Below are 23,010 nucleotides of genomic sequence, written 5' to 3'. Positions count from 1 at the left end.
GCGCCCTGCATTAGCAGGCAGCTTGGCTGGGTGTATCATCCTCGTCTTAAGTACATATTTGCCATAAGTTTGCCCCAGTTTCTGACTCTCAGCTGGCATTCCTGGTGATAGAAGGCTACTGTGTTTTGAGCACTATTCTATTGTCAGATATTTATACATTTAGTGTAAGTTACTCATCTTTGCACACATCTCTTAAGTGTAAGCTAGTACCCCGACTTGACCCGGGAGGCCACTCTGCTCAGGTTTCACCGCAAGGAGCGGCAGGGCTGACATGAAATTACAGCTTCACAAAGCTTAGCTGAATTATTCTGTGATGGATTCAGAAGACCCTAGTTTCAACAGACTGTTTCTGGGATGAGCACTTTGGAAGTCTCTGTTAACAGTACCCAGCCTCAGAGGAAAAGAGCACGAGGAGAATGTAGGAGTGGCTGAAAAAGACTCCGCATCAGAACCGCATGTGCAGGGAAGGTTCTGGGAGCATCCAGTCGGCACACTACATGGCAGCATTGACAGGGCAATGGTCAGGCTGAGTCCCTGGCACCGAGAGACCCACATTATTCAGTTATCCCCAGTCCTGGTGGTCCTGCTAGGATCACCCTAGGGGACCATACTAGGAAGAGACTGCTGGCCCAGCATCCGGTGGCAGAGCAGACCTGTACCTTCAAGGGAACCCAGGAGGCAATGCAAGAGGAACTTCTGCCTCTGTCCTCCCTCTCCCACACTAGACTCCCCTGCCCTGACAGTGCAGCGCAGACATGATCCATACATTTAACATCCCACCCTCGGAGCCAGGGCGCTGGTCCTGCACAGAAGCCAAGCCGAGGAAGATCTACTTAGTGTGGTCTGTTCCTGGAGAGACTCTCTGAGGTGGTGTCTGGGAAAGACCAACTTGGTGAGCCACAGGGGAAAAGCATGTCCTTATTTTCCTATAGGAACGTCACTTAAAACCCTGACTCTTCTGGGAAGCCTCCTGTCTGAATTTTTTTACTCTCATGGTGTTTCACAACTGTAGGCCACACGGTTATGTTCTTTTTCTCAAGACTCCCTTCCCAAGGACGTGCGGTCAGGCAGGTGGCAGCCGGAAACAGAAACGGAAGTCGACTCACCATCCCAATGCATTTTCTGAGGATGCTCCAGATGCTGAAGTCATTTCTGGAGAACATAGGTGAAGGCAGGCTTGTTCTGGAGAAAAAAAAAAAAAAAAAAAGGAAAAAGAAAAGAAAAAAGAGTTCATATTTAATGCCTGTGACATTGGAAAGAAAAATATGTTATCACTGACCTGAATGTAGGCACACACATGGACAGAGCCACTGCAAAAATAGCACTGTCACAGACAGAGCACAGCAGGGCCATCTCCATTCACTGTTTTTCAGAGCCTGACAATCTCAGAGCAAATAAACAGGACCCTTGTCTTCAGCACCACAGTGATTATAATCCCATCTCCTTTCCTGGTCCCCAGAAGAAGGACAGATTGCCTCGCATCTGAAGAACCCCCATATGTCTTTTTGTGTGCTGGCAGATCTGCTTCTGTTACCTGACTCAAAACCAGCAGCCATAGTGGGAGTTAACAAACCACAACACTCTAGCCAACTGATGGACACAAAATGCCTTCCTGGAGCCTGAAGCATTTTAGAGAATTAAATGAATACTGGTGAAGGGGAAAGGGGGCAGGCGCAGTGGGGAAGACAGCCTCCAGAGCCTCCGGCTGGAGCACTTGCAGATCCTGCCGGTCAGCTGCCTGCACTACACCAGCTCCCTCATCACTGAGGCCATGCAGTTGGGACTGATCACACCTTCAGTTATACTTCCATCCTGAATTAATTTTTAAGCACTTTCAAATATGGAGTCTAATCACCAATTTCTTATTTTTTGGTCCAGTTAAATTAAAAAAAATTTTTTAACATGATTTTTCTATAGTGTTACTATTGAATGCTAGAAGGAGGCTCTGACAGCAGACTTTGCATTTATGTTCTTTTTTGGTGGATTTTTTAATGACTCTTTTTGGTTTGTTTGTGAGCTTAGTTTTTTTTTAGGCCAGGCCTTTACAATAATGCTGGTCTCTGTGTGGAGCCTAAGGAACCCACATCCGCATGAACTTCTTTGGTCTTCTAAACTTCCAGGCTCCCTTTCTGCCCTGGGTACTCATGGGGTTCTCCTTGTTGGTGAACTCGATTACTGTGGATCTTTTGGGTATTGCAGTTGGGCACATATACTTTTTTCTTGGAAGATATATTTCCCAATCAGGCTGGTGAAATAAAAATTCTGAAAACACCACTTATTTTGGGGCTTATTTTTGATATGCAGATGAAGATCCCAACTACCTCTACCTGAAGAGTGGCCAGGAAGCTTCACCTGGGGTGAGGGCCAGCGCTTTGGAGGGTAAAGCAGCTGTGCCATTACGAGGCCCATCTGAGAAAGACTCAGTGAAATGACCATTGGGATTCTTTTATCCCTTGTTGCAAAAGTGTGGACACTTTTGACAGCTTGACGGATTTTAACTTGAAATGCGCTTTATGGACTGGTATACTGACTAACACAGAAGACATGTCCAGCCGTTTGCCAGGGGCTCCTCCCTCTGCTGAGACTAAAAGTCTAGCCTCTTGGAGGCAAAAGCTGGAAAAACATCCTGTAGCCTCTAACAAGTACATGGTACTCGAGCTCTGTGGCTCAAGACAGGGCTTTTCCTCCTCCTCTTCTTTGACAGACAAGGCCGTGGTGTTAATGAACATTTCAGAGAGGACAAAATAAAACTGAATTCCATCTCTCTCAAAAAAAAAAAAAGAAAAAATTAAAATAGAAAATAAACAAATTATCAAAATTAAAAAAAAATAAAACAAAGTAAAGCAGAGGCCTTGTATTATACATTCTAACTTGCCCAGGACACTGCCTCTGCAGTGCTGGGATTAGAAGTATGTGCTAGCACACTGGCTCTCAGAGGCTTTTTTTTTTTAATTTTTATTTATTTATTTTTTTAAATGAGACGAAGATAAGGAATTTCAAGCTTGGTAATTATTAACCATTTAGAAATTGCCACAGGTTTGCCACTAGGAGTCCCACTTGGGATAGCCTCTACTTATCCTTTTGTGGTATTTTGTGGAAATATATTAATTACTCATTTATGAGGAAGCCAATTACCAGCAATAATATGTATTCCATACAAAACCATAGAGCAGAAGTGTAAGGAATTGTGAGTGGGAACACTTAATCCAGACTGGTTGGAACATGCAGAGCCAGGTGCAAACCTTATTCAGCCCATGTTGTGCTAAGAATTGGCCAGAAACTATGAGCAAATACTGGCCTACAGGATATATGCTATGCAGAAGTCTTGGTTTAACAATGACCTCAGAGTTGTTGACTATGGTCTAAGGCTGCCGAGGCTGCCAGGAAGACAGGTGCAATGGCAGACTGTGCAGAGAGGCACACAGCCAAAATAGCCCCAAGAGCCACACAAACTGAGACCCAGATCTGGTGCCATTTTTCAACAGTCTCCTCAGCACTGCTATGCAGAAAAGTGTCTAGAAAACATGTCTAACCGGTCGCAAAGGAAACATGTATTCTAGAAGGACACAGGAAGCAGGCGGTTAGAGGCAAAGCAGGAGTCCTGGAGTACAGCGCTTGGGTGACAGCCATCAAGACACCCTGTAACACCCTCCCCGAACCTGTCTTTTCACCCTTCTCCACAGCCCTGAGCATGTGACACCTGCATAATCTGTGTATCCAGGACTGCGAGCCAATGAGTACAGAAGTTCCCAGAAGGGCAGGTTTTACACTGCCACAGGGCCTAGCAGAGGGGAGAAGGGTTTAGGAAGAAACTGGATGGTATAAGTCTGTTAGCAGACATTTTCTGTTCTAGAAAGCATTTGGTTTTATGTGTACCCAAACCAATAGGAATTACACTGCAGGTGCATGCAGATGTTAGAGTGACACGCCCAGAGGGGAGAGAGATTCCATCCATGTGAGGAAGGGGTTTCTGGCCCAGGCTGCATGAGGCACAGCACAGAAAGCTGATATGTACCAAGCAAGGCCAGGGGTGCTGTGGTGCTGGGCAGCGTGCAGAGAGCAAGACTGACCCACAGTCATCTGCCGAATGTCACTGAGGCCAAGGATGAGCAGCCATCCCGCTTAAACACAGAAAACATTACACAAATTTCCAATGTAGCAAGATCCAGGTTAATCAAGTGAGAAGGAAAGAAATAAACTAATTTTGGTTGTTACTGCAGGGTGAATAGAATGCTCCGGTGACCTCTTTTGCTGAAGAGCTAGCTCAGAGCCAGCAGCACTTCTTATTCTGGAAATTTAAGAAGATGAGCTTAGGTGGAGGAAGGAGGCAATGGGCATGCCTTTGAAGGCTACATGGAGTCCCTGGTCCTGTCCTAAGACTCAGAACCAAGGGCGCCAAGGATCAAAGACTGAGGCCTATGGAACTAAGAACCAAACAAACCTTCCTTCAAGTTTTACTTAAATTATTTAAAAGCATTATTCATTGAGAATGTCATATATGTAAACAACCTGTTTTGTTCATATACCTTCCGGCTCCTTGAGAATGGCCCACCATGTCTTTCTTCCTACTTCATGTCCCTCTCCAAATAATCCCAAGTCTGAAAACAGTGCTGCCAAAATGTGCATGGGTGTAACTAACCTATGTGAAGAAGGTCAATGGAACAGGGAACACGCCCCTGAAGAAAGCTGATTCTCCCTCCCATCAGCTGCCAATAGCTCCCCAGGTACAGGTGGGACCATAGTGAGCACCCCTCCACCTCTGCACACGTCGAGTGGCTTGCCCTTGTGAGGTCTTGCCAGGCATTCAGCCACTGCAGGGAGGAAGCTAACTCGGTGAGCAAGTGCTGCAGCTAGGACATTAGCATTCTGACATGCATCAGCGCAAACAATTTACACATTGTCTTTACATGCAGTGCACTTTATACTCCCAGAGCAGCAACTTAGTTATGAGCTCAAAGGGAACATTCGCTATAATGAAACAAGGGAGTACAGTGGAGAATACCTGTTGCTGCCTTACAGCCTGTACTGGTAAAACACAGCAGAGCGGGAGCCCCTGTCTCGGCCACACTGCCCACAAAGGTACAGCGGCATATAACAGAGCAGGAGCCCCCGTCTCGGCCACACGGCCCACGCGGACACAGCGGCATATAACAGAGCGGGAGCCCTGTCTTAGCCACACGGCCCTCACAGGCACAGTGGCGTTGCACTGCATGCACTGCCTCCCAGTGACTCTGCTGAAGACTGTGCAGAAGAAACAAACTGCTCAAGAAAGCAAAGTCAAGCAGGACAAAAGCCAGCTCACAACCTGCTCAAGGCCAATGAGGCAGAGGGAGGGGTGAGATTTAAATAAAGATATAGGTAGATGAAGTTAGGACATTTGCACCATATACTTCTGTATATAAAAATTTCCATCAGGAGTAAAGAAAAAGTGAGGGTAGTTCCTACACTACTGGGTGGCGGTGTTAGCTCAAGGCAGGAGGCAGAATGGCCCAGCAGTGAGCACAGACAGGCTATTCTCCTCCTCTGGAGTCCCTCTGAGGGTCATTATCCTGCAGCCTAAGGAAAAACATGGTACCAGGGGCTGACAGTGTTCTGCCTGGCTCGGTCTGGGACCACACAGAAGACGTTATGGCTGTCTACACAACAACACAGTATCAGGGTTTTGAATGAGAAGTCTCCTCAGTTTGTTTTATCTTTGTGATGTACTGTCTCTCTTGTCACACCACAATTGCCCTGCTCCACAGTCTGGCAGAGCACAGATTTGACCCATACTTGGACCACTGAAGTCTAATTTTGGCACAAGCCAAAATTCACAGCAGCCAAGGATTCATTCATCTGCAGACACCCACTGCCTTCCAGTTTGTGTTTCACAGATCGCCACGGTAAGCACAAATCACCACTTCTCATGAGACCTTTGGCCAAGATGATAATGCTGTTGATACAATAAGACGAGCAAAATGGAGCTTCAGTTAGAACAGGGGCATGGGGAGGGTCACTGTTCAAATGCATTCCCTAATTCCCAGGGGCCAGTAAGAGCACGCCTATGTCACGAGTACAGCCATGCAAATACTGAAATGTTAGTACACTTGGGTGAGGGTGCATGAATGCACATCTGGGACGGAACCAGTTCTATTGCACTCTTGCTACTGGCTCACTTAGGGCCTTAGCAAATCTCCCAGTTTAAGAGCTTGTACAATTAGCTCATCTTATTTGGCAGTTAGATAAACACTAAAAAAAAAAATAATGCCCAGCACAATTAGAGCTTCTTAGAAATCAAGGTTCAACTTCTAATTTAGAACTCAGCTTCAATGGCTCTTTATAAAGTACAAGCCTGGTTCTACAGCAGTCACTGGTGGTGTCACTGCGCTACAGTGTCTTTTTCATTAGTTGGATATGGCAAATACCTGCCTCACTTCCTACTGGAAGGTGATTATATTTTGTGGTACAATTTGTAAAGTAATCTGTCTCCAAACTACATATATTACCATTGCAATGAGCATGTAAAACAAACAGCTGTATCTCAGCACTGCCAAAAGACAAGAAATCCCAGGGCTAGCCAAAACAATGTCCATTATTCTTGACTGCTAGTATCACTAGTTGTTAAGTTCCTATTGCTGAAGATAACACACACTTCGGTTGCAAGACATAGAGAAATCAATCACGAGCTGACAGGAACTGTCTTCCTGTTGGCTACTTTGTTATGTAGGCCACTGGGTGTGCAAAGATAGGCATCAGTGGTCTTGTCCAGCACTGGATCCTGCATGCTGTCACCCTGTCCTGCTAAGCAAGATGCAGTAAAGGCATTGCTGTGACATGGGTAGTCAACCACTTTCTGGTTGAATCTGGGGCAAGTTCTACAGGAAGTTCATATCTTATGCTGTAAACCCAGTTTAAAACAAACAAAACCTATGATTGAGAGCGTCACAGGTCCTAGCACAGTACCTATTATCATTTCCCCCCCCCCTTAAATGGTCCCATTGTCAAACTGCATTCTAAATATTTGTCTTTAAACCCATGTGTGCTACTCTCAACTTTGTTCAGGGGATCATCTGTTCTACACTGGGACATGGTTAATACAGTGATTTATAACAGTTCTGAGTGCTGAGAGTAAGAACCGTGAATGTTTAGCCACGGACAGTACACTTATATTAACTTAACTTGACCCAAGGTTCAATGACTATCACAGCAGACGGGACAGAAAGAACACTGCAGAGGTGCTGTGAAAGGCTCATATGATATGACCCTGGCACACAGGAGCTCACAGCAGCTACAGGGATCCACAAATCATCACAGCCAACATTCCAGCAGAGCTGGGGAAGGATTCACATGGACCTACCCCAGCTAGGAAATTATGGGTGCCTGACAGCTGGGAAAGGGAGGTTATCCGTGAGGCTGTGGCCACCAAAAGGTTGCTCACACCCTAGTAGTGTCCCCACACCAGGCACATATGAAAACACTAACTGGACTCAGTGGTGAATTTTATATATATATGTATATATATATTTTTTAAAAAAAAAAAAAACAATTATGAGGGGGACTGTAAGTTGGGAGGAAGCTGTCTTGAGGGTTGTGGTAGTTTGAATGAAAGTGGCTTCCAGGAGTTCATATATTTAAATGCTTGGTCCACAGTTGAGAACTGATTAGGAAACTGGAAAGGATTAGGATACGTATTTTGTTAGATGAGTCATGTCACTGGGGCCAGGCTTTAAGCATTCAAAAGACTCCTTCCACTCCCAGTGTGTGTCTCTCTGCCTACTTGCCGATCAAGATGTGCGCTGTTAGCTCTTCCTGCTGCCATGTCTATTTTGCCTTGACGGACTCCAACTCTCCGAAACTGTAAGCCTAAATTAAGACTTTCTTTTATAAGCTGCCTTAGTAATGGTGTCTCAGCACAGCAAAAGAAAAGTATATAAGACGGGGAGGGCTAAGAATCAGAACAGGGAAGTAGGGGGTGGACATCATCAAGATACATTATGTACATGTATACATTTTCAAATATTGTTTTAAAAAAAAGAAGCCACTGTAACAAAATAGCATGGTACTGTCATAAAAATAGATATGAACTTCAACAGAACAGAAGATCTAGATCTAAGGCACAGAAACATCAAAACTTTACTTTTAGAAAATGGTAGCAGAAAAACTGGGAATTTACAGGCAGAAGAATAAAACTAGATCTCAATTTCTTACTGTGCCAGCTAAATTGTTAACTTTACAAGCTAGAATCACTTGGGAAGTGGATTTTAACTGGGAAATTGTAGCCCAGGCTGTCCTGTGGGCCTGTCTACAGGGTGGCCATTTCCACTGTGAACTGATGCATGATGGCTGCTCTCCTGGGGCTGTGTGATTTCATGGGCTACAGGCACTATGCATGCTCTTAACTGCTGAGCCATGTCTCTAGGCCCCACTAGAGGTTTGCTTGTTTGTTTCCCTGGCTATTTCTTTTTGTTGTCTTTTTTTCTACTGAAAAAAATTATATTTATTCAATATATTCTGATCATGCTTTTCACCTCCCCTAACCTCTCTTAGATTCTCCCCATCCAACTCCATGCACTTTCCCTCTTTAAAATATAAACAAACAATACAGAAACAAAAATCTCAGGAAACAGCCCCTGTCATACACAAACACACACAGAAACCATAACACAAAATCAGAAACCAAAATATTTAAGCAAAAGACTAGCAAGACAGATGCCCAAAACAAAGCGATATGAAATAAAAAGTTCACAAAATAGCAGAGTTCATTTTGTGTCGATCTATTTATTCCTGGGCACTTGGTCTAACCTCAAGTGTAGTTAAGACACCCAGCAAGACTCCAATAGAGAAAACCAATTTTTCCTTTGCAAGTGGGAAGCGACTGCAGACAGATTCCTGGTTAACAATGAGGTAACAAGAGAAATGAGATTCCCACGTATCTGCAGCTGCAGCCTAACGTGAGGACCAGTGTGTTCACGTGGGGTGCTGCACGTCTGTCAACAGCTAACACTTATCTCTTCTCAGCTGCAGAGATTCTTCCTCTTGTCTCTCAAATTCCAATTGGAGCAAAATCTAAACGAACACTGCTTGTATCTTCAATTTCTGATCCCTACTGACCTGACTGAAATGGCTTCCAAATTAGAAAGTCATTTATAAAATGGAAAAGATTTTTACATGACAGTGCAGCGTAAATTACAACAGCAATAAAGTCTTAATTCGTTTACACGCACACACACACACACACACACAAATGTAAAATGGCTCATTTTGGAATAAAGTTCACAAACATATTATTCAAAAACAGCTAAAAGGGAAATGATGTTCGGGTAAGCTTTCTTAGTTTATCATTAGGTAAATGTTCTTTGAAAACTACCCAAACCCACAGCAGGAAATTCTTGCTCTATTTTGTTTGTCCCAGCTAAGACATGCAGGATGATAGAAAATGCTGTGTGAACCCCTCTCTTCATGTGAAAGGACAACAGTGCCAGCCAAGAAGTACTCTCTCGAAAGAACACACACAGGGTTAAAGAGATGAGCTGGTTGTCAAAAGGCCTGCAGCGCCAGCATGAAAACCTGAGTTCATGCCCTCGCTGCTTTGTTGAAGCTGGGTGCTAGCACAGCTATCCCCAGCGCTGGAGGCAGAAGAGGGGGGAGGATGGAGACAGGCGGATCCCAGGGACTCTGGCTAGCCAGTTAGCTGAAACAGTGAGCCCCAGGTGTAGAGATCCTCTCTCAACAATTACGATGGAGGGCTTAGGTGTCGGTTCAGTCAGTCAAGTGCTCACGTCACTGCAGTCAGTGAAATGCAAGTGTCAGCGCTGATTTCAGACCCTCGGCACCCCGGTGAGAACCATGCCTAGTGGCACACCTCTGTAGCCTCCTCAGCTTGTGCTGAGGAAGAAGGAAGAAAGAGGTAAATACTTGGCGTTCATTGCCCAGCTAGCCCAAGCCAGGGCTACTGACAGACCGTTCCAGGTCACTGACAGACCATCTTTCAAAGAGATGGATCACACACGATCACACACGATCACACACACACCCACACCCACACACCCCCCCCCACACACAGAGAGAGAGAGAGAGAGAGAGAGAAAGAGAGAGAGATGGACATGTTCAAGCCAAAATCCCAGCTGGAGGGGGAAGGTGGGCATGAAGTCCCATCTATAGCTGAAGAGCTGTTAGTAACTGAAGGAAAGGGAGAGCAGTTATCGCTAAGGGTGTGGCCTCTGCTAAGTCAACCACACTTCACAGGGTGTCACACACTGAAAAGTGAGCCGACAGCTCACCCTGAAGCTCACAGATTTGAGAACAAATGACAACCCAAAACTGAGTGAGTGTGGAGGGATCCGGACAGAGTGAGAGGTGAATGTGACCAAAACACAGACCTTAAGATTGCCGAGTTTCACTGTACATAGAAACCAAAGCATAAAGTACATAGTAATCTGAGTATACATTACAGTTTGTGACCTTCTTGGCTGTGGGATCTAGTTAAATCTTACAAGTTACTGGTGGCTCCAGAGGATTTTTCTTTTGATGTAGGCTATCTGATTAACAAGTTAGAGAAAATTAAAATCTTAAACCTCTTTCATTTAGCGAGTTAAAGACTTAATAACCATAAAACCAGTGCTATTAAAAGCACTTTCAGAAAGAAAGAAAAAAAAAAAAAAAAAAAACAGAACAGCATCCTTCTCTTGCAAAGTCTCTAATGCACAGACTAACAAGACTGCATCCTCAGAGAGGTTTCTGTACTACCTCCGAGGATCTCACACATTACACGGTCTTCAGAAACTTCTACAACACAAGTATGGGCTAAGGGTATGAAAAGCACAGATGTCTTTATAAAAGTATAAAAGCTGTGGATCCTTGAAACTACCCCTACAGGTGCAAAGATTCCACTTTCCCAAACGATTTTTGTGGGGCTGGAGAGACTGTTCAAGGGGAAGGCAACTGGTGAGCAAGCACGAGGACCATGTAAAGCCTGAGGCAAGAGCACGTGCCTGGAATCCCAATGTTCCTGTGGCAAAATGGGAGCAGAGATGGCGAATTGCTATGGCTCACAGGTCAGCCAGCCAGGGTTAGGCAGCAACAAACAAGAGATGCTACCTCAAACAAGGTGGGATGTCAAGATATATACCTGGGGCTGTCTTCTGATCTCCACACAGCCATGGCACACTCACACACTACACACAGAAATAAATAATACAGCTGCCAAGGCAGGCACATTTGGTAGACAGACAATCGCCTTTCTCAGGACGTGTTTCTTTCCTTTTGTGTGCACCATGTGCATGCAGTGACCTCGGAGGCCAGAGAAGGCCCTGATTCCCTGGAACTAGTGTCACAGACCTGAGTCACCATGCGGGTGCTGAAACTGAACCCGGGGCCTCTGGAAAAGCAGCCAGTGCTCTTAATCACTGAGTCAGCTCTTCAGTCCCCTCGGGATATTCACTGAAAACTTTAGACATGGCAGAAACTCTGAAAAAAGGCAGAAAAATTCATCCATGCAACAACAAATACTAATTAAATTTCTGCTATGATTGGTTTTGAACACATCCTAGGTTATAAGAACAAAATATTAGTAATGTTTACAATAAATTATATTACAATATAATATATTTTACTTTAAAGTGTTTCATTTCTGAATGCTTTAAAAATTCTTTTTTTTTTAAATAAAGTTTTCTTTATTGCAAATTTTCAAAACCTTTCAAATGTTACTGTGGATTACAGTCTCCAGGAGGCAATTAAATTATATTGTTCTCTCTAGATGCTCTGATCACAAATTCATTTTTTTTTCTTTTCCATAATTTTATTTTTCTCATTAGTTACATTCTGTAATTCTGTATCCCAGCTGTATCCCTCATTCCCTCCCCAACCCCACCCTCCCTCCCTCATCTCCTCCCTGCCCCTTTCCAAGTCCACTAGTAGGGGAGGACCTCCTCCCCTTTCATATGACTCCCTTTTGTCAGGTATTTTCAAGACTGGCTTTAAAAATTCTAAAGCCTGGGACTTTAAAAGATCTTATTTGTTTTAAAATTAAACATATGGAGGGAGTATGCCCATGTGAGTGCAAGTGCTCCAGAAGCTAGAACGGTATCGGATCCCTTGGAGCTGGAGTTACAGGCAGCTGTGAGCTAGCTGACATGGGTGCCAGGGAGAGAACTCAGGGCCGCTGCAAGAGCAGAAAGTGCTGTTAGCAGCTGAGCCATCTCTCCACTGCACCATAAGTCCATTCATTCATTTATTACAGTACTGAAAGTGGAAACCAGGGCTTTGAGTACGCTATACAAGTATTCTAGTGACATACATACTCAGTCCTCTCAGTATTTAAATCTGAGAATAATTTGCCTCCTTAGCGAAACAACTCAGAGCTTGACAGGTCAAGTAGAACACAATTTGACCATTGTTATGAAAAAAAATTCCCTCATATAACCAGGGGAACATCTGAGCTCCAAAGCTCACGATATAACTCTAGTCTTAAAATACTGTCACTCCTCAATCTATGTAATAGCAATTAAATTCTTGCCATAATGTGGAAATTTAAGATATTTAAAAGAATCTTACATATAAAACGTCTTCTGGTTTAATATGTTCAAATCACCTCAATTAAAGTAGCATAATTTCCTCCTAATTAATTTCCTGAGAGCTACTGACCCATCTCAGCAGCAGAGCGTGGGCGGTCTTTTGAAGACCATCACTATAATCTCCTTTCCGTGACTGGCCTTGCCAGGCGCCATCAGGCTAGTTCCTGGTGCGGGCTGAGACACTCGCAGGAGGCACACATTTTGGTGTCTCTATAACGCTCTCTGAAGCCTAGCATACACCAGCTGCAGAACTTCTGGCGAAGCCACACATCAAGAGCAGGGTTAGCTCAGCAGTTCGGAAGCTAACCTGATCTAAGATGTCTTAAACTAAAATTAGCCTCACATCTCAGATGAACACCTAAGGTACTACACCTATGTAACTTTGTATAGTCAGGCATCTTGAAATTTTCAAACAGCTGGCTTTCTGCTGTAAGGTAATACTTTCATGTAACTACCTGATATTTGATTTTACTGTGTATTTTGACAATGTGAGGTTATTGTCTACTTTGAGTCTTTTTATTTTCAATTTTATTAAAAATGTGTGTGTGTGTGTGTGTGTGTGTGTGTGTGTGTGTGCGCGCGCGCGCGCTTGCGTGCGCATGCATGCAGCTGCCCTTAGAGGCCAGAAGATAATACTGGACCTCCTGCAGCTGACCGACTGGTGAGCTGCCCAGCGTGGGTGCTGGAAAGCAAACTCCTCTGGAAGAACGGTAAGTGTGCTTCATCCTCTCCAGCCCCCCACTTTCCATCTTATGCATTATATGTTTAGAGTCTGATTATCACTTACAGAACCTAGTTCTGTAAAGTAAAGGAGCTAGGGTGATTTTACATGTATGTTTACTTCTCTGTTCTGTTGTTTTATCACATAATTGCACTAATGGTAGAGTATGTAAGACTATCAGATTTTCAAGCCAAAATGCACTGACTGGAACGTCCATCTGAGCTAGTGTACAGTTTAGTGAGAAACATCACTTTGGGTACTGGCCTGCTTGCAGTAGGCTTCCTTCAGAGGTGAGCAGGATGCAGGAGGCCACAGGAGGCAGCCTCGTTCTGGGGAAAGGGTGGTCATCTGTTGACCCTTGTCTAAGCTAGAGATGTGAGCCACTAAAATGAAGAGGAAACTGAGGAGAGCATGATCACTGGGGCCTAAAGGAAGTGGAGCACCGTGAGAGGTGGGTGGTGACAGGCACAGGCAGGTGCTGCACAGGTCCCAGGCACTTGTCCCTTCACGCTCGCTCCCCACAGCCTGCAGCACGCACTGCTTAGGTACGGCTCTTCCACACGCAGCTCTGCTGTCCCAGAGGAGCTGGGCTGTGTCATTATTCGCAATTATGTTGGCATAAAGGGTAAAGCAGCTTTTCTCCACTATCTAGAAATTGTCTGAGCTCTATGCTAAGAACCTGGTGGATCAGAAGCCTGGCTGAAGGACTGAGAGGTGTGGCAAGACCCCAAAAGTTTGTTCTTGTGAGTGCTGGCTGGAAACAAACACTCGATCCCATGAACACTATCCGGTCTGACTACTTTCAATAGACTGGGTCTTCCTGGGGCACTGGAGACAAAGGCTGCAGAGCCCTGTAATACAGGTCTGAGATAAGCAGAAAGTAGCTAAGAGCAAGTTAGCAGAGAGGCAGACAGCGGTGGGTGGAAGACTCCTCTGCAATGTGACCGTGCCGTCTGTGGCTCCGAACTTCTCAACTTTAAATCCACCTTCCTTCCCAGAAAGGAAACACCCTGCGTGTGCTCGGCCTCTAGGTCACCACCCTGCTCTAACTTCTTTTGATGATGTGCGATGCTTTTGCCTGCTTCTCAGACAGTGGATGACTTTGCGCGTTCCCACTCGGTGACGCGAGGCACCTATGACAGGAACCCCGGTGGCCTTCCTTTTCCTGTCTAACTGCCATGCCTTCCTTACAGCTAGCTTCTGCTGCTGCAAGATGGCAGGGCTGTAAACACAGGGACACGCAAGTGTTTGACTTTCAATAGTGTGAAGAAAAATGCGCTGTTATTGAAAAAATTCCATTAAAAATGTTGTCATTTTATCCACTATTCGTGCTTCCTTTGAAGAATTCTGCTTTGGTGGGAAGTCAGGAGACATGGGGCTTACAGGAAGATTGAATGCTCTCCAAGGCTGTTTGTGGAGGATGTATTTTTATCACAATCTGTTGTAACACTTTACCTGTGTGCATTTTTCCTTCTGGGGGCTTCCATCCATTTGGCAAAATGGTACCAATTTTTGTCAATCATTACATGGAAGCATGAAACAGAATCAAAAGCTGAAACAAATTACCCTGAGTTTTAGAATAGGGTGTTTCCATTACACATCTCTGTTATTCTAAGTAGCTACCAAAATTAAAAAAAAAAAAAAAGCCTAAAGCCTAAATTATTTTTTGCTTGTGCTTGTGTATGTGTATGTGGTGTATGTACAGGTAAAGGCCAGAGGAGGGCATCGTGCTCCCTGGCCCTCTGCACTAGTTCTTTGTGACAGGACCTCATGAACCCAGAGTTCAGACATACAGTTCTAGCAATCTTCTCTTGGCCAAGTCAGGCTTCCTGTGCCTGCAACCTGCTAGCGGGATATAATACCTGCCTTACCTACATATCAGAAAAATTATTAAGAACCAAAAAGTAACAATACAGGCATTTTAGAGACTCTGACATCTACTCTCACTGTTAGCTGTCGTTGCTCTGTACACACTGTGAAGAGCTCTGGATGGACACCATGGGGTGAGCCAGACCACAGCAGTCTTCAAAGCCCAGCCCACTTGCTGTGACCTGCACCTTGTAAGGTTCTGCTGAGCTTGGAACAGAAGCAGCTGAGTAGATAGGGTAGATGCCTGTCAAAGTCCAGAGCTATCTCACCCACAGGGCAGACGCAGTCATTAAGCCAGGAGCTCACTCCAGACTGTTAGAAGGCTTCATACAGCTCAGCGCAGAGTAAAATGATAGTGGAAAGAACCATGGTCTCTGAGCACAGAAAGCCGAGGCTGCTGAGAAATGCAACTGGCCCTGCTTGCTCGTGTTCTGCATGTGCTGCTCCGGCTCTAGGAAGACACTGACCTACACTCCTTAGACTGTACCAGAAGCTGGGTACGCCCTGCTCTACACAAAGCTTATCACCGGCTTATACAATGCCCCATGGCACCTGGGAACAGCACGCACCTCAGCCCTCCAGGACATTTGTCCTAGAGGGCAACACTGGCTCCTTGCAGAGAAGCCTGGCCAAGTGTGAGGAGGAACTGCCACTCTCCCAAGTGTGCATCAGAGTATGTGCTGTGTGAACACACTTCACTGTGAATTTCAGATCCCGACTCAAGACAACCAGCGTGGGGCACTTCTTAGACAAAGTGTTTTAAAACGGGCAGTGGATTCAGTGGTTCCCGCCCCCAGGAGACCTTACAGGAGCAGAGCAAACTAAGCAGCAAAGATTTAAGTGACTTCTGTGGTTTTTAAAACAATGGCTTCTATATTTTATTAACCTTGCAAATCCCTTTTGTTATCTGTAGCTTTTTTTTCCCCCCCTAAACCTTCTTGAGCTAACAAGCAAAGAAAACAAAACTGAAGAACTCTAGGTAGGTCCCCTGAGGCAGTTCTCTCCTGGAGGCAAAATTTGGATTGGCACAATTCCAAAGAGCAAAAGACACTTTGAATGTAATCCTAGAGACCAAATCCCATGTGTCAACAGACATTAAGGTGTCCAATCTATGACTTAACACAAAATGAACAGAGCATATAGTAAGGCAGACCTGAGAAGACCAAGTTACAGTAAAAGGTATTTCCTCATGTTTAAAACCCTGAGCGTGGGTGGGGTAGGGTGCAGGAGAACCACCTCAAATAAACAGAGCGAGACACTGAGCAAAACCAGAAAATAAAGGATGGGCGGGTGCAGATGCAGGGGTAAGAAAGAAAAAACGCAGTGATGTGTACATGTGAAAACGTTACAATGAAAGCAGTCACTTTATATACTAATTTGAAAATTAATTAAAAATGTAACAAATGTGTACTTTGATATGTATTTTACACTTCTCTCTTTGACACTGTAAGGACTAAAAGTGTTTATGAAACAAACTTGAAATAGAAACTGGATATTTACCTAAGAGACTGAGAAGGTCTCTAGATCAAAAGGAGAAAGTAATGAGACCTCTGCCCAGGGAGAAGCAATGTCAAGGGAGCAAGGAAGGAGGAACAGGCTTAAGGGCTCTTGTTTACACTGTTGACAGTATAACGGTACAGCCAGCCTGGCAGACCCAGCCATACTTCCTTATCCACAACAACAACAACAACAAAACCCACGCTTCATTTAACCACTCTATGAAATGACATGAAAATCAAGGATAGTGTGCTTTAAAAGTAGACTTTTTTAAAAATTTTACACTTACCAAAAGAAAAGGTTTTATCCTAGGTTAAAAAGCTTCCCTTTTCCAAACCCCACTTTCAAAGGACAAAACTGCCTTCTAAAATATGTTCAAAGTCCCTTCACTTAGAAAGGAACATGTCAGGTTTGGGGCTCACACCTTCAATCCTAGCATTCTAGAGGATGAGGCAGGAGGGTTGCTGTGAGTCCAAGACAAACCTGGGTTACATAGTAAATTCTGAGCTAGCACAGTCTACAGAGCAGAACTCTCACTCACAGACAGACAGACAAGAAAGGGAGCGCCTATTCTTCCTTCTGTGCAACAGCCCTCTGCACCTTCAAGTACAAAGCTCCCAGATGCCTTACACAGATCACCTAATTTAAGCACCCAGCCAGTAAGGCCTACTTTGTTCTTCTTTTACAAAATTAAATTTCAAGGAAATTATACCTTAGCCTGTGATCAGGAAAGTGGCACCAGGTGGGATTCAAACCCTCAAAGTTCTTGAAAACTACACTACTATAGGTCTTTTTTTTTTTTTTTTTTCAAAAAGACTTACATAAATAAAATCCCAGAAACTTTAAAGGCATAATTACTTAAATCATTTCATTACTTAAACCTATTTCCCATGATAAGATAAAAATAGAAATTCTAAAAACCCTTTTTCTTTTTGAAAAGACTGGGGAAAAAAAGTATAATGGTATACAGCTTTAATAGCAGCACATAGGAGGCAGAGGATAGTGGATCTTTGTGAGTTCCGGGCCAGCCTGGTCTATGTAATGACTTGTAGGCCTTCCAGGTATAGAGAGATCCTATCTTTCAAAAAAAAAAAAAAGCCTGAAAAAAAATATATTTTCACAAGGACAAGGCAGTTTCCTTAATGATCACAAAAACTGGCAATGTCAACAGTCTTTCAGAAAAATGGGTAAAATGTTGGGCTTATGTATAAACCTCCCTCTGTTATGCTGCTAAACTCTCGGTCACACTTAATACATCACAAATTTACATGGAGACATCTCTAAGCTAAATGTGTACACATGCACCTCTTCAGTTGCTCACAAATAATCCAATTACAAACTAGGTAAAACAAAACAAAACCAAACCAAGCTACCTAAAAAGCTGGGCTTACTGTATATTCTTAAGTGAAAAAAAAGAGGCAAAGTTACAATGTACCTTTTATCTAACAGCAAAGCAAAAGCAGGATAATCAACTCTCAGTGTAATAAACTAGAAGAGACGACAGAAAATGCTTAGTTGTTTCTAAACTAGTAAAGTAAAATGAAATAGAGCTCCTTAGAGACAGCTGTCTCTATGTCTAGAGCAGAAACTAAACAATATAAGCCTGCAATAGCTCTTTATATCAGAAAGCAAGGTGGCTCTCAAAGACAACTCATGTGTACTGCATGCAAATTACATCTACAAGAAATTGGGGGTTGAGAGATGGCTCTCTCTGGCAAAGTGCCTGCCTTGCAAGCATGAGGTCCTGAGTTTAAATCCAAAGAACCCATATGAAAAGCAGGGCATGAAAGATAGGAGAAAGAGATCCCTGGAACTCGGTGATCAGCTGACGTAATGTAGTAAAGTTTCAAGGCAATGAGAGACCTTGTATAAACACAAGATTGAAGGCACCTGCAGCATGACATGAGGCTATGTGCTGTATAAATGCATGAACACACCCAAAGCATCAGAAACAAAATGGAGTCCTACTGAGTAGACAAAGAGATGTTCTCACTGACCAAAGAAGAGGAAATAAAGTAAGATAGTTAAACAACTCTAGTCTATATATTCACATATCACTTTGAAGGGAAGCCACATGTATCACATGGAAGTGTGTATGAAATGTGTGTGTGTGTGTGAGAGAGAGAGAGAGCACAACTTTGCTACTGAGTAAGCTCAACCACTCTCCACCTTATTTTTTGAGACAGGGTGTCTCTCACTGAGCCTGACCAGAGCTCCAGCAACTCTCCTGTCTCCGCTTCTTTACCACTGGGATTACGGGAGCATGCCATTGGGTTGCAGCTTTTTTGACGCACTCTGGGAATGTGAACTCAAGTCTTTATTATGCTTGCATGGCAAGAACTCTTAGACTGAGCCATCTCCCGGGCCAGCACCTCTTAGCAGGATTTTGTTAGTCAATATGGAAGGAACGACAGCTCTAAAATAGCACTATGTTGTAGTTTCTAAAGAGACAAGCATGAGGGTAATGATCAACAGCGGCTGCTAAAACCACTGAGTAAAAAGCCATCGGACAACTTTCCCATGAAACGACTATCTCACAATACCCCAAACAGGGAATCTCAAGACAGACTAAAAAGAAGCCAGACAGCAGATGCTCCCGACTGATGTAGCAGGAGGTATACCTGCGCCCGTGGTATGTGTGTCTACGAAGCATACCATACCAAATGCTAATACTACTAGGAACTAGTATCAGTGCTAAGCCTGGTCAAGCTTCTGTGAGCAGAGTGGTTTAAAGGACATGAAGGGGCAAAGCCTATGTTTAATGACACTCCAGGTCTGTGAGCTGCCATATCTAGACAAGTAAGAAGAAAGGACAGGGGAGGAACAGAAAGCCTAGTGATTCTTCTAGCCATTCTGACAAACAGAAATGTAAAACTCCTCGATTCTTATCACTAAATGACATTTCATATCCAATTACTAAGATACATTTAGGAGATAAGCAGAGAAATTCAAATACTAATTAAATATTTGAAGATCATTAAGAAACGATGGCTCGTTATGACAAATGGTTTGTGACGGTGAGGGAAAGAGTCTGTGTGAGCTGAAGAGCAGAGCTGGCAGCACCTACGCTAAAATGTGGACAGTGGAAAGAACAGTGGAGTAGTCCTGACGCACACAAAGCACTCTGTGTTTTCTTGTGCATTCTGAGACAGGGTCTCTCTACGGAGACCTAGAACTCACTGTGCACATCATCCAGGCTGTTGACTCACAGAAATCCTCCTGCCTCTGCCTGGGATTGAAGGCTCGTGCTACTACTCCTGACACACTGGTGTTTTCTAGAACTAAGCTGAAGGCATCTATTGCACAGCATGGTGAAGACAGGTTACAGCAATACAGTACAGTGTAGATTTTAACTATTCTTACAACAAACTATGTATGAAGGGAATGCACATGTTAATTAGCTCTCCTTGGCCATTCTATGATGTATATGTATTTCAAAATACAGCTATGCATAACATATGCCTATAATTTTTTTCACTTAAAATTTATGTTCTAAAAATAAATAATAAAGACAATTTATCTTAAAGTTAGAAAAAATGAGATGAGGTTTAGATGAAACAAAGGCATATATGTGATAAATGATGGTAATGATAAATATTCACGGTTCATATTCAGTATGTTCCATATTTCTAAGCATGCTTGACATTTTCTCCAATAATTTTTAAAAATAATAAAATTATACACCTGAAAAAAATCTAGTCTTATTTTTATTTTTACAACCCAGATAAAGAACACCAGTTTCTTAGCTATTTTCCATATAGTTCATTCCAGGAGAGTTGCAGATTATGGATGTCCTAGAAAACTGCTCTTATTCGCCCACAGTAAGCATCTGTCTGTCCAGAGCAGCCTAGAATAAGCCCTCAGATTTAGATGAAAGTACATCTTCACCAAAGCTTCCTTGCACATGTTGGCACAGACCCCGTGGTTTTCTAACTGCTGTAAAGCACCTCCGGGCTACAAAGAGGGACCTCTAGAGCAGGGGTAATAAGGGGACCTGGGGGAACCCCTGGGCCTCAGCCCTGCTTCCAAAGAGCACTTCTCCACTATCCTCTTTCCAGCCAGGTGTAGCAATGGGCCACCTCTCCATGTTATGATGTCAGTTTTCCTACAGGAATTCCTAGCAATAAGCACCCCAACCTGGCTCTTGCTTCTCCTACCATACTCAAAGTGACCCCATGGCCAGCCAGCTTGCTGTTCCTAGGTAAAGTTATAAAATCTGAACCCTCCTGACCAGTCCATCTGTCAAGCTGGCGCCCTTCCCTGTGGGGAGGCCCCAGAAGGTAATTTTACACAAGATGAATGTCCTGCGACTTGAGGCCACTCAGCTGCCCAGCTGCTGCCTCCTAAACTGCCAATCTATTCCAGGTGTCCCATATGCACTGGCCTCCACGAACAGACACCGGCAGTTTATTAACTGGCAACACAGCCTACGGCACAGCACGGTGGGGCCCTCACCCAAACTGCATGCTGCTGAGAGAACCACCCGCACTGAGGGGCTCTGGCAGGCTGCTGCTTAGTGCTGTGGGGTGGGCTGCTGAAACATGCCTGTGCCCTGCTGCTTAGCAATGCCCCATGCCTAAACTGCTTGAAATTCTCACTGCTGTGCTCTCTCTCTCCTTCCCCCCAGGGAAAAGAGAGCACAGACTCAAGTGCCTTTCCTACTCCCTATCACCCCTAGACCCTTCTATAAACCTGCCAAATTCTAGGCAAACTTCTTGCTCTTGCTCTGACAGCCCCAGTGGTGGGATAGAATGTGTACTATATACCTTACTTCACATTTTCTCAATACATCAGTGCTTTCTAGAAAATGGTAACAGAGATTTTATCTTTCAACCGCTTTACTTCAACTTGTTCGTGAATCTATAGAACAAAATCTTCACACACGGAACACAACTCTTAGCCCATCCCTCTCCCTTCAGCAGTCACAGAGCAGGGAAAGCTACCGACTACTTGGAGGTCCAACCCACCATCCATCTGAGCATGAACAAATCCTTTGATCCTCAGCAGTGTTGAAGACAGAGCCTCACCCAAATAAACAAGAAGTGAACCTGTTAATATCAGATGAAATAAATTATCTGCCATTTCTGTTGTGAGGTATCTTTCCCCATCTCAACGTTATAAAAATATTTAACTTTCGTATTTAAGTGTTTGGTTCATCCTGAATTTATAATTATGCGCAGTCATTCCTTGGGATCTATGCAGCATGCCTTCTAGGGCCCCAGTTCCTGATAAAAAATCTGCAGGTACTGATGTCACCTATATAAAATTGTGTCCTATATGCACAGAAACCTGTGGATTTAAGTGATCTCTTGATCACTTGTAATGTCAAACATGATATACATGTTATACAAACAACTCGCTCAACTTTTGCAAGGACTTTCCAATATAGTAGCTTAAACCCATAGATGGTGAGCCTGCAGATAGAGAGGGACCACTGCTAACCTTCCCTGTAGTAGATGATCGTTAGTCATGCCATAGCAAGCACCCCACCTGTTCTTTCTTTCCCTCACTCATCTGCCGTGCGAGTTTTATTATGAAGACCAGCTTCCCTTCACATGAGTCATTTTCTACAGGTCAATCGCTCTCCTAGAAAATTCTGAACTAAGTATTTTGGCAGCGAATATAGCATCCTTTCCAGTAATCTGGTTCCTGGTTTTGACTCTTGAAAGTCCTCTGTACTTCAGTGTACACTTCAGAATCTACTTTGTAGCTTCCATGGAAAAAAGAATGTAATTTGAATTAAAATGACATCTACAGCTCAATCAGGCAAGAGGACCTTTATGAAAATGATCATTACCCTTTACTTATTGTGTGAGTGAGTGGGATGTTTTTGGGGAGATAGCTAAAACTGATAAGCTTGTGGCTTTCAGTCTCTGATAATTCACAAAAATGTAATTCTGTATGCAACAACCTGTCAAATATTTTTACTAACTCTTATAAATTCTCTACAGATACTACGTGTCTCCTATGTAAACATATGTGTCATCTGTGGATGATGACAATTTCATTTCTCAAAATGACAGATTTATGTTGTGCTGTGTCTCTGTAGATGGCCTCTACGTTTAAAAGAATGAATGAATGAAGAATCACGTCCAATTTCTGATGCTGAAACCATCCTAGTGTCTCATCTAAGCATTGCTGCAGCTGTTGGTACCGGAGCTCCCCTCCTGTTGCAGTTTGCTGAAACGCTTCCCAATGAGGGCAAGTTCATCTGCTAGGAGGGATCACTGTGTCTTCTCTAATTGGCCATGCTGTTGGGACAGTGAATGGTATTCATGAAACCTCCCCTGGTCCAAGCACTTGCTGACTACCTGCTTTGTATTTTTTATTATATGTCCAGGGACACACTGAAACCCATAGCTAAACCTTTAC

The 23,010-nt window shown here is 43.8% G+C and overlaps 1 protein-coding gene and 1 pseudogene across 15 annotated transcripts in view; one reads left to right on the top strand and one right to left on the bottom strand.

Annotated features, from left to right (window-relative positions):
• The window catches only part of Osbpl1a (oxysterol binding protein like 1A), a 170,427-nt gene that overhangs the window by 23,203 nt on the left and 124,214 nt on the right, over positions 1 to 23,010 (bottom strand). For all 15 annotated transcript variants that reach the window (XM_021656030.2, XM_021656027.2, XM_021656032.2 and 12 more), the window contains one exon: positions 1,107 to 1,182. In XM_021656030.2, coding sequence (XP_021511705.1) covers positions 1,107 to 1,182 — 76 coding nt within the window. The remainder of the gene's footprint in view (positions 1 to 1,106; positions 1,183 to 23,010) is intronic.
• On the top strand, positions 1,498 to 2,257 carry LOC110560209 (derlin-2-like; annotated as a pseudogene).

Source organism: Meriones unguiculatus, chromosome 2, assembly GCF_030254825.1.
Source record: "Meriones unguiculatus strain TT.TT164.6M chromosome 2, Bangor_MerUng_6.1, whole genome shotgun sequence".
Taxonomy (NCBI): domain Eukaryota; kingdom Metazoa; phylum Chordata; class Mammalia; order Rodentia; family Muridae; genus Meriones; species Meriones unguiculatus.
This window is presented reverse-complemented; position numbering and strand designations above follow the sequence as displayed.